The sequence below is a fragment of the Octopus sinensis genome, linkage group LG5, assembly GCF_006345805.1.
Source record: "Octopus sinensis linkage group LG5, ASM634580v1, whole genome shotgun sequence".
Lineage (NCBI taxonomy): Eukaryota > Metazoa > Mollusca > Cephalopoda > Octopoda > Octopodidae > Octopus > Octopus sinensis.
The window spans coordinates 122,124,555-122,136,962 of record NC_043001.1 but is presented as its reverse complement, the minus strand read 5'-3'; the positions used below and the strand labels follow the sequence as shown (position 1 = coordinate 122,136,962).

The window sequence follows — 12,408 nt, the reverse complement described above, 5'->3', positions numbered from 1 at the left end:
TCCCCTCAAAAGCTGAAGAATTCAATTTCGAGTGAAAGGAATTGCGCACATTGATTGCATATGTAAAACTCGTTTGTTTAAAATAGAGATTACAGGAGTGAAAAAAAATATCTGATACACAATCACAATCTCCTGTTCGATATATGTGTATATATACATATGTGTATTTACACACATTCACACACACATACACATATTCATATACATATAAAGACACAATATAGCAAAGTACACCAACATATACGCAAACAGTCCCTGGCTTTGATGAAGATTAAAATGTTAACTTCCTTGGATATACAATACAGATATTTAAATAATGATTGGTGAACTCTGATGAAATATCGGATGAAATTATGTTAAAAAAATGAATAATATTTTATAAATTGAAAGATGATGAAATTAGTATTATAAATGCGATTGGTATCTGATGAAAGTTAGCGTTTTATAATGCCCTTAAAATCTGATGGACGTTAGTGTATTATAAAATGCCTTGATACCCGATGAAATTATTGCATTATAGATAACCCTTATTAAGTGGGAAGCAGAAATGTCTTAAGAATATCTTTAAAAATCAATAGAAATTAAAAGATTCAACTTAGAACAGAGGTTACCAATTAAGTTGGGGACTGTGTGTGTATGTGCTTGTGTCTGTCTGTCATATATATATATGTATATATATGGGTATATATATATATATATATATATATATATCGTATAGGCATAAGAATTTCGAAAGGGAGAGAATTGTGCAAGAAAAATCTACCCCTTTCCCTTCAAACCTGGCTGACCATCGGTTCTGGCTAGGGATTGGGTAAAGGGATTGGCATTGGTGGTGGTGGTGGCGGCGGAGGTGGTGGAGTTGGTGGTGGTGTTGTTGAGATTGGTGGTGGTGGTGGTGGTGATGGTGACGGCACAACTTCACATATAACTGGCAGCAAAGGGTCCCAGTGCTTTTCGGTCTGCATCGTTGTGTACTGAAATACAAGGACAGGTCTTCAAAGGGGAGAAGTTTAGCAGTACCGCTACTGCAACAGTAGCTGCAATTAGGGCAATAGCAGCATCAGTGACAGCACAGCAATGATCTTTATAGAGATGTCTGAGAATAAGGTTAACACATAGATATTAGAAGTTACTATTTAACAAAAGAGCCTCTGTGACCTAAACATTCTACCTTACCAGTTTCCTCTTGACATCTAGCTTCATCTAATACAGGCTTAAAAAATACAACAAAATACATAAGAAAATTGCTTTTTAAAATGTTTCCAATACTAAATTAGAGTGTAAGTATTGTCTGTGGGAAGGAAATATTGTTAAGCTAGTCAATACTTAAATTTAGCTATTTACATGTAAACTTGTTAATGTTATGCTATGTCTTGGGAAGGTCATTATGTCAATAAAAACGCATGCATTGGTTCTGCTTCACTTCTTTTATTATTAATAGTCAAGTAATTAACCAGTTAATTAGCTAATTCACAGCTCAGTCAATCAATGAATCAGCTAGTTCATCAAAGACTTTACATCAACTCTTGCAGCTTCTAATCCGAGTCCTCTCTAATCCAAGTCCTCTCTAATCCAAGTCTGCTCCAAGTAGGAAAACTTAACCTCAAATCTGTAGACAAGGAAACCAGCCTGGTGTATAGAGAACATGTCATTGAAGAGATTGCAAATGGGGCTTAAAGGACTCTGATGAACCTAGCTGATTGATTGATTGACTAAACAATCAATTAGTTAATTGATTAAGTAATTAACTAGTTGACTAATAATAATAAAAGAAGTGTAATAGAACCAGCATGTGTTTATTATTGGTATATTGACCCTCCCAAAATACAGTAAAGCCTGTTTCAATGCATGATTTGACATCAAAAATTTTGTAAACCAAAACACAAACATGAAATTATCAATATTAAAAATCTGAATAGCGTTCATAATTATTAATGAAGAATGTGTTCCAAACAAAAATCTAAGATAAATTTTGGTGATTCATAGCCATGAGTCAAATACTTTCAAAATCAAATCAAGTAAGAATAATGAGATGACCTTGTTTTCATGAATTACACAGATAACATCGTAAATATTCCATAGATAGAATATCAGACGAATGAAAATACAAAAAGATAAGGTAAGACCAAAAATGGATGAAGAACTGAGAGTTAAATCTCAGCCATTTCTAATTAAAATAATGTCATATCTAAATATTAAGAAATATGAAAGAAAAACACTGATGCACACATACACAGATATACATGATCAGTTTCAATGATTATATACACACATATATGTTATTGATATACATATAAAAATTACAGATATCTACTAATTTATATATGTACATATGCATTAAGTTACGTACATAAAGTTGACTGGATATAAAAGTTATATATATATATATATACGTATATATATATAATTTAAATAATGAGGGAGATAAATTGAATACTAATTTAATTAATATCAATTTAAAACCAGTAGCCTAGCATATAAAAATCTGAAGAATCAGAAAAAAATTTCAATACACGTGTATATCTAGAGTTAAAACCACTAGGTGGATAACCATATGCTAGAAAAAGATTTTCTCTGGAGAACATTCTTTCTTTGTAGTTAGATCGTATGTGATATTCTTCTACCATATGGTTATCCACCTAGTGGTTTTAACTCTAAATATACACACATATATATATATATATATATACTAGTTTAATGACGATCCTACTAACAAACAATTGCTATGACACTGAATCTCATGTATAGCCGATGCCTAGTGCTCAACAGGATAACATGCTATGGATTTAAGGTAAACACTACAGTGTTCAACTTAAAACCCTAATATGCCATCTGAAGAGTGTAGAGCATCAGTTTTTACACAAAACTCAGATTCATGGCCAGCATTTGTTATATGATCAATATTGAATGATATTATACGTCCTCACGATATTCATATGGATAAATGCTCTTATTTTGACTCTGATACACAACCAATTTCTTTTTCTTTCTTTCTCTCTCTCTCTCTCACACACACACACTTATGAAAACGTAAAACTACAAAATGACCTGAATGCAATATACAAGTGGGCAGAAGAAAATAACATGCAGTTCAAAGCTAAAAATTTTCAAGTGCCAAAGATCCCAGCAATGCCATTACGCTTCAGGACCAGTTACTGGAGCAGCCTGGGTTTCAGGGGCCCACAGCTTTTTAATATTCTCCCAAAGAGTCTGAGGAACTTGCACAAAGTAGATGTAGGGGCTTTTAAATCAAAGTTGGACCTCTTCCTGTCGAGAGTCCCAGATGAGCCCACCTCACGGCAAGAGGTGCAAATGAGGGTAGCTATATCAAATTCCATTCTTCATCAAGTGTCATATATTAGAGGAGGCTCCTAGTAATAACAGTGTAGCGCAAAACGGCAGTGCATCAGCATGGCTGCAGCTCTGAGCTGATACTTAAAAAAAAAAAAGGGTTCCACAATAAGCCCACAGATTGCAATCAGAATACACAGGAACAAAGGTAATACAATCCCAGAGTGACAGCTGATGCATTGACCTGGGAATCCACAAGAGTAATGATGCATCATAGAATATATATATAATATATATATATATATATATAGGTGCAGGTGTCTCTGTGTGGTAAGAAGCTTGTTTCCCAACCACATGGTTTAGGGTTCAGAACCGCTGCAGGGCACCTTGGGCAAGAGTCTTCTACAATAGCCTTAGGCTGACCAAAGCCTTGTGAGTGGATTTGGTAGACGGAAACTGGAAGAAGTCCATCATATATGTGTGTGTGTGTGTGTTTGTCCCCCATCACTTGACAACTGATGTTGGTGTGTTTATGTCCATGTAACTTAGCGGTTCACCAAAGAGACCAATAGGCTAAGCACCAGGTTTACAAAGAATAAGTCCAGGGGTCGATTTCTTTGACTAAAAGGCAGTGCTCCAGCATGGCCACAGAGAGCATAATCATCATGATTTGAACACCTATTTTTCCAAGCTAGCATGAATCAGACACATTTGAGACATCTTTGAGACCTATTTATTGCAGCTAAATGGTCTTCCTCTCAACAGCCTGTACCTTTTTCCAAGCAAGGCTATATTTTCCCCTTAGTTTGGATAAGTTACCCAGGAAATTGCAAACAAATGCTAACAAAATGTTTGCTTACAATCAGACAGAATCACACAGACATGCTTGCACATACATAAAACTGCACACACCTATATGTATAGACAAACATATATAAATACACATGTATTTATACATACATATATATGCATATACATGCTTACATACACATATATTTATATGTGGATACATACATATATCCAAGTGTATGTGTATGTATATATACAAATGATGAATGCCGCCTCCTCTATAGTTGTCAACTTCTGGCCCAACAAGTAAAGTCAAGAAAGTTTCTCAGTCATGTCCAAACCCCAACAACCTCTCGGGAAGAAACATGTCTCCAGATCTGGATGGAAAAGCTTGATAATGACCCTCTTCCAATCAATACAGGAGCCCTACTTTCTGGAGGCTTCTCTCCTGTCTCAGAGACACCATGGATTTAGTAGAAGACACATAACTGCCTGTAAATAAAGAACTGAGTGATCAATAGATACTGTGGTCAAATGGGACTGCAAGACTGGTCCACACACCTGTAAATGTTGAGAAGCAGACCACATTATGCAGCACTATGGGTACCCTCTACTAGCCAACAGCTCAAAGGACCTCGTAGAGTTGAAATAAATGCAAAGAATTGTGTAAGGAAATGGGAAACTATCATACAACATCCCACTTCAAGAATCAAAAGAAGACATATATGATTATTTTTATTATTATTATGATATTTAAAAAATATTTTTTAAAATAATTTATGCAACCCCTACCAAATCAAATGTGTTGAATGCTTCTTCTTTCATTTACCCACTCACTCATATAAGTATATATATGTGTGTGTGTACATATATACATACACATCACGTGACCGACCAGACCATCAGATGTTGCTACACATTGCTGGTCACAATGCGTTCGCATTGTTTTAGCCTTTGAATGACGCCACCCTGCTGGCTAAGCGAGCAGGCCAACAGAAAAAAGAGTGGTGAAAGAGTACAGCAGGGATCATCACCACCCCCTGCCAGAGCCTCGTTGAGCTTTTAGGTGTTTTCATTCAATAAACACTCACAACACCCGGTCTGGGAATTGAAACCGCGATCCTATGACCACGAGTCCGCTACCCTAACCACTGGGCCATTGCGCCTCCACACATATACATACACATACATATATATGCACACACACACACACATATACTTATTTATAAATACATAAAAATATACATATATTTATATACACATACACACATGTTGTCTCATTGGAACAACTTCTGTGCTGATAATGCCCTATTGATGTCGAAATATATCTCATGGTTATTCTCTTGTCTCTGATCAATCAGACTCTCTTTGCCATAACAGTGTCCCCATTTTATTACATTTCTAAAGTTATTGAAATTATCTCCCTTCCTCATCTATGCCATAGCAACAGAGGATTTCTTTATTCTTATCTTGAAGTGAAGATCATTTCAATAAATCAAGAATATATCATACATAGTATTTGATACAACTTTGTCTAAATTGTCCACATTTATACCACTGGCCACTTAAAGTACATACACTTACACATATATACATTCTCACACATGCATATACATATTTATATAAAGGTATATATACCCTTGTATGTTTTATATGTCTATGGATTCATTATAGCAGACTAAATCTTTTTCTTCTCTTATGTGAATATAAACTAAGTTTTTATATATATATACCTATCATTTTAGGAAAATTACTTCCCCCAAAATACTAGTTATTGAACCAGTATTTTCTTGGATGAAACCATCCCTTCATGAGGATAACACAAACTCTAAACGAATATATATATATTATATATATATATATGGGGTAGGAGAAAGACAAACAGAGGTAGTAAGGAAGTTATAAAGTTAGGCTTGAGATATATGGAGCACAAAACACAGATAACAAAAAGAAGGTCAAACAAAACAGAAGAGAAGGATTATATCTCAACAGCTGTTTCAAGATGGATGTAACTTATGTAATAACCTCTTGGAAAGGGATGCTAGCTTACTTTAGCAATTTCATAGGATTTGTCACAGGATACATACCTAGGGCACCATCCGCATATTATTTATGAATATGGTTATTACATAACTTATGGCCATCTTGAAACAACTGTCAAGACTTTTCATAATCCTTCTCTTCCATTTTGCTTTCTTCTTTTATTTATTCTGTAATCTGTATTTTTGTGTTCTATGTAAATATATATTTCAAGCGTAACTGTGTTTATCTACTTTATCACCTCCATAACAGCTCGATATGGATTATTCTTACAGCTAACTTTCAATGGTGAGACAGGCACTGGCCCTAGATAAAGTTGGAGCTCAAGGTCTCATCTGTTTGAGCATTAGTCTTTCATAATCACTAAGCTTATTTTAATTTCACCTATATACATATATATATACACACACACACACATATATATATATAAACACACACACACAGACATATATATATATATAAACACACACACACACATAGACATATATATATATATATAAACACACACACATAGACATATATATATATATAAACACAGACATATATATATATATACACACAGAAATATATATATATATATACAGACATATATACATATATATACAGACATATATACATACATATATATATATATACACACATACATATTTACACACACACACACATATATATAATATATATATATATATATATATACGTATAAGCACATATATGTACACATGTATGTATGTATGCCTGCTTGCGTGTAAATGTATGTATGCATGCATGCATGTGTGTGTGTGTGAGAGAGAGAGAGTAAGAATGAGAATGTGTGTAGGTCTACATGTGTTTGTATATATACTTATATGAATATATACAGAAACAAATTTATTCTAATACACAGACAAACATGCTTTCCAGTTGAATCTGTTTTTTTTCTTTTTAAATCTATTTTATATCAAACTTGAGAAAAATGAATATAAAATTAATATGTTGAATATGCTGGATAATGAGCTGACGGATGGAATGAGATGTTAAGTTCATTTGTATTAGTTTTAGGGGTTTTTTTTTTAATGAAATATATAGAACAATTGAATCACGCACTCTCACACTAACATTCACACATACACAAACCCACGTATTTGTCAAATGGAAATTTCTACTGGATGAAAAAAAAAAAAGAAACTTTGAAAGTAAGCAGAAAATATGATGAGTGGGATGGGTTTGTGAGTATCTGTTGCTGAGACTGCCGTCATTGCTGCCATGTTGAATGGAAATGGAAGCAGAATTCAGCAGATAATTCTTCAGCCAAAGAACTTGAGAGATACAAGCATCATAGAAGACAAGACGTTAGGCCAAGAATCCTTTTCCATGCTGAAATAGAATGGAATGGAATGGATTGAGAGAGAGAGAGAAAGGGAGGAAGAGAGAGAGAGAGAGAGAAAGAAAGAGAGAGATGGTCAGACAGACAGACAGACAGACAGAAAAAGAGAGAAATTTGGAGAAAGAGTTGAATGCAGAGACATAAAAGGAAATAAATGAAAGATAGGGAGATAATGGAAAATGAAGAAATAATTCCATACATCCATACACGTTATATATACATACATAAGTATATATATATATATATACATACATAAGTATATATATATATGTATATATATATATATATACATACATAAGTATATATATGTATATATGTATATATATATATATATATATATATATATGCATGTATGTATATATCGCACATACATAAAAAAAAGTTTCTCTTTATAACTATGTTCATCTACAAATGAAAAGCAGTTTATTTTTTAAACAGATACGCATAAAACCATGGCAATTCTTGGATTAGCAGGGTTTTTTTTTTTTTTTTATTTTATTCAAGACGTAGAAAAAAAGAATTGAGAAATTCTGTACCCTGCAACAGGATTGTAATTCCTCTTTACACATAAATATACATACATATATATATATATATATATATATATATGTTTGTACTAGCAATACCAAGACATACATAGAGAAAATGAAAGTAAATATGTATTGGACTCCAACAATTCATGTAAAGAAAGTTGCATGCACAGCATACCCATTCAATATATAAGCATCCATCCAATCCATATATAGAAATACAGATATAGCCATGCCATTCTTTAAGCATACAGAAAAGCCTTGAGTATATATACATATACACATATATATATATATGTGTGTGTGTATATATTAGATAGTAGAGACAATGCGAGGAGATGAATAGACATTTCTTAATTTATATATATATATATAATATATATATATATATATTGACCCTTTCTTGGACACCATGTTGTTGCAAATAACAAGATAGTTTTAAAGAATTTAAAAAAAACAACAAAAACAAAAAAAAACACTCGACCACTTTTATAAACAAATTTATCATATTCTAATCTACCAAAACGAAATGATTTTTATTTGATTTTCATAATTTTTGCCTTTTTACAGTTTTTTTTTCTTTCATTCTTTTTTTTTTTGCTGTCATTTTTTTGTATCTACAATAAAATTTAGTATGAAAGGTTGGCGGAAGAGAAAAGAAATAGTGTATATAACTGATGCTGCTTCGAAAGACAACATTATACACCAAAATCTCTATAATGAATAGTTTTCTCAAAAATAATTTTTTAAATATGAAATATCTCAATATCAAGCCTTCCCATTCTGACAGTAATGTTTGAAGATTAATAAAACTATATTTTTTTTTAATAGTTAATAGGTATATTAAATTTTAGTGGGAAAAAAATACAAATTGCCAAACAAAAAAAGAGAAAAAAATTAAAGAAAATGGCTATTAAGGGAGATAACTACAACTTGCTCAGAACTTGACAGACACAAATTTGTATTAGGTCAGTCCAGGTATAAGAAAACTATTAATATTAATTAATTGAAGAAAGAAAAAAAAAAGAGAAAATGAAATAAAGTATTACTAAAAGAAGTTAAAAAGTTGAATAAAAAACATTCTTTTCTCTTTACACCCATTTTTACAAATTTCTTTTTCATTCAGCAGAATGTTTCAAAAGTAAATAATAATAATAATAATAATAATAATAATAATAATAATAATGATAATGATAATAATAATAATAATAATAATATAATAATAATAATAATAATAATAATAATAATGATAATGATAATAATAATAATAATAATAATAATAATAAAAGTACTTTGAGGGCTTTGATGCAGCTCCAATGATACAAAACTTTTAGAGTTTTATAGTCTTCTTACTGATCAGCTCCATGTAAAAGGATTCTAAAGTTTTCGACTCCTTCTGTTTGGAAACTGCAAAACAGTCATGTTACACAGTAAATTGGAAATTGTGGAATCTAATCAGAAAGAAGCTGTCTCTTCTGGCTATTTTTTTTTTGTCTTTTTTTTCTTTCTTTCACTATTTCATTATAAACAAATATTTTATAATTATATCTTTATTTTTGTGTGTATACATGCGCCTGAGTAAAATAAAAGATACAGTCAAACAGAAACAGAAGGTCAAAGAAAATTCTAATGAGAATTTATGAGAAGGTGCGCAAAGCAATAATGGAAAGAATCTAAATTTAAGACCAGTTCAAATATGTTTGAGAGAGATTTGAACTTGTAACAGCTTTTCAATGCACGTTGTCATGGATTTCTTTTTCTCCACAGCAAACAGTTGAAAAACCTTTACAGGTACAATTATTTCCCAAGCATTTTTGAACTGGTCTTAAATTTATATTCTAATGTGAATAGTATTATCTTTTAAATTTTATTTTTCATTAATTTTGTTTTTAAGTATATAAATGTATATTTGTATTTTTATTAAGGATAGACATTTTTAATTTAATTTTATTTTATTTATTTATTTATTTTTCTAAAAATATTAACTAAAACCTATCCCAGCCAATTATACAACAATAAGGCCCACTAGTGGGGATAGGTAGGTGCAATGAGAGTGTGTATTAGTTGTGGGAGTGTGTTAACAGAAAACAACTAAAGAAAAAAATTAACAAACAACATAAGGGAAGGTGCAAATGTAAACAAATAAAACATGGAACTAGGTGCAACAAAAAAAATAATTTTTTAAAACAAATTAATAAAAAAGTTTTTTAAAAAAAAGCTAAAACAGATTCAAATTAAGGAGTATTTGAGTATTGCTTTATTTTCATTTTAATTTTACATAAATTTCAAATATGGTTCATAAGTTCAGAGGAGGGAGTTTGGAGGTCAGGAAAAATTATTGTTGAATTAATATGTAACACAGTTGTATATGCATGTGTGTATGCATGTGTGTATGCATGCAAATATATGTATGTATGTGCATATGTGTGTGTGTGTGTGTGTGTGTGTATAACTACAGACACATTACAAAAGCTATTATAAATATTCAAAATTATATATATATATATATATATATATATATAATATATATATATATGCTTATGTGTATTTATATACGGAGGAGGGGGTTTGATCATAAGACCAAATTTCAGAGGACCAAATGCAAGAAGGCTAAGAATTAAAAGACTAAAAAAATCACAATATTGACCATAGTGTATCAGATAATAAATTGAGTGATATATCCATAGAATGATGTTAACATTAAAACCAAGTTTTTGTTTCTCAGTATAATAATATTCAGTAATATCATCTTTGCTATTTCAGAATTCTAATATCCTGATTATTTTATTATTGGTAGATGGTCTTGCGACATTTGGTCTTATAACCCAGGAATAAAAAAGGGGAATACGGAAGACAGACAAGGGGAGAGAGAGAAAGAGATGGATGGAAATATGAGTGTTAATATCTATCTATCTATCTATAGAGTTTTCCATTCAGCCAAAGTCTAATGATTGCTAATTTTATCCCTCAGTTTCTGAAAGGGCTTTGGCAAGAAAGCATTCAGTAACATTAATTGGCTGTCATGAGAATATAATGTTATATATATATATTGGAGACATGTAGCCTCATGGTTAAACTGCTGAGCTCACAATCATAAGTTCAATTCATTTCATGCTGTATCAGTCAATGGTGCAGCCCTCCCTCCCACAATCCTAGCTGTTACGTCATAAAATTCTACTGACTCAAGGGTAGGAGTGCCAAGAGGGACAGGTGCCCATATCAGCTTGCATGTATGTAGACACCTAACATAGTGAAAGTGAAGCTTCAAAAGATACTGGATATATATATATACATATATATATATATATATGAAAAGAAATATAAAAAAATATATTCATATAAGTTGTAAAGGTGGGCCTTCTACAGTTAAATATGCAGTCATGGGATTACTATCCTTCATCCCCCCAAATAAAACAGAGAGCCATTATAATTGGATCTTAGTTTGACCTAAGGTGATAATCTGTGATTATCTAAGAGTGATATATTCCAAGAAATGCAGTGAAGTTGGTAAATAATTCTTAAGGAATGATTTTATTACTACTTCTCTTGGGAAACTAATTATTCTACTTAATGCTAATTTCTAAGAGCATATATATTTGTACATGTTTGCATGCATGCATGTATGTATGTATATATACATGCATGCATGTATGTATATATATATATATATATATATATATATATGTGTACTTTTTTTTACATATATATACATACTTGCTTATTTACATATATATATGAATGAATATATGTATATATATATATATATATATATATATGTAGACACACATACTCACATATATGGAGAGGGAGAATAAAAATAGTTTTAGCTTTTGAGATCAATGAGATATTTACAAGTTTCTCCAATCTGTTGGTTTCTTTAGGCACAAGGGCTAGTTATTTTGGGAGTAGAAATGAATATTTGAGAAGCTTCAGCCTTTCCAATAGCATTAGCAGTGTAAAATATTTGGCTTTCACCAAGAACTAAAAGTGTGTAACAATTCATATAAGCTGAGAGCCCTAGATCAAATGCTGTTAATTAAATAGAAACTAAAAATGACTTGTAAGAAAATGAAATCAAATATTAAACAGTTGAAGCAGCTAATTTGGATGTTTTAAAACAAATATAATTAAGTAACCGAAGCCTTTTTATTATATAATATATGAAGTAGTTTTTTGAAAATATCGGTCTTAAGTCATTTCCTTCCAATTATAGCTCTCATAGTGAACGGCCCATCTGGTTCTAATTATAAATTTGTTTAATCAAAAACTGTAAATTTGATTAAACTATATAAGAACTTTAAAGTATAAAATATTTAATAAACTTTAAAAATATCAACATGTGATTTAAATATCACAAACAGTTGAGGAATTTTTAAAGATTCCACTTAAAAGCCC

At 31.2% G+C, this 12,408-nt stretch overlaps 1 protein-coding gene across 8 annotated transcripts in view; it reads right to left on the bottom strand.

The window, feature by feature from the left end:
- The window catches only part of LOC115211614 (protein tweety homolog 1-A), a 174,087-nt gene continuing 161,679 nt past the window's right edge, over window positions 1-12,408 (bottom strand). For 2 of the 8 annotated variants that reach the window (XR_004999185.1, XR_004999186.1), the window contains 2 exons: window positions 9,306-9,420; window positions 836-974 (listed from right to left, as the gene is read on the bottom strand). Coding sequence is in view for 4 of the 8 variants with exons in the window: in XM_029780213.2 (XP_029636073.1) it covers window positions 801-974 (174 nt within the window). In the remaining 4 variants the exon portion in view is untranslated. Of the gene's footprint in view, window positions 975-7,045; window positions 7,474-9,305; window positions 9,421-12,408 lie in introns of those variants that run through there. The other 6 variants (XM_029780213.2, XM_029780214.2, XM_029780219.2 and 3 more) reach the window with 5 other exon arrangements.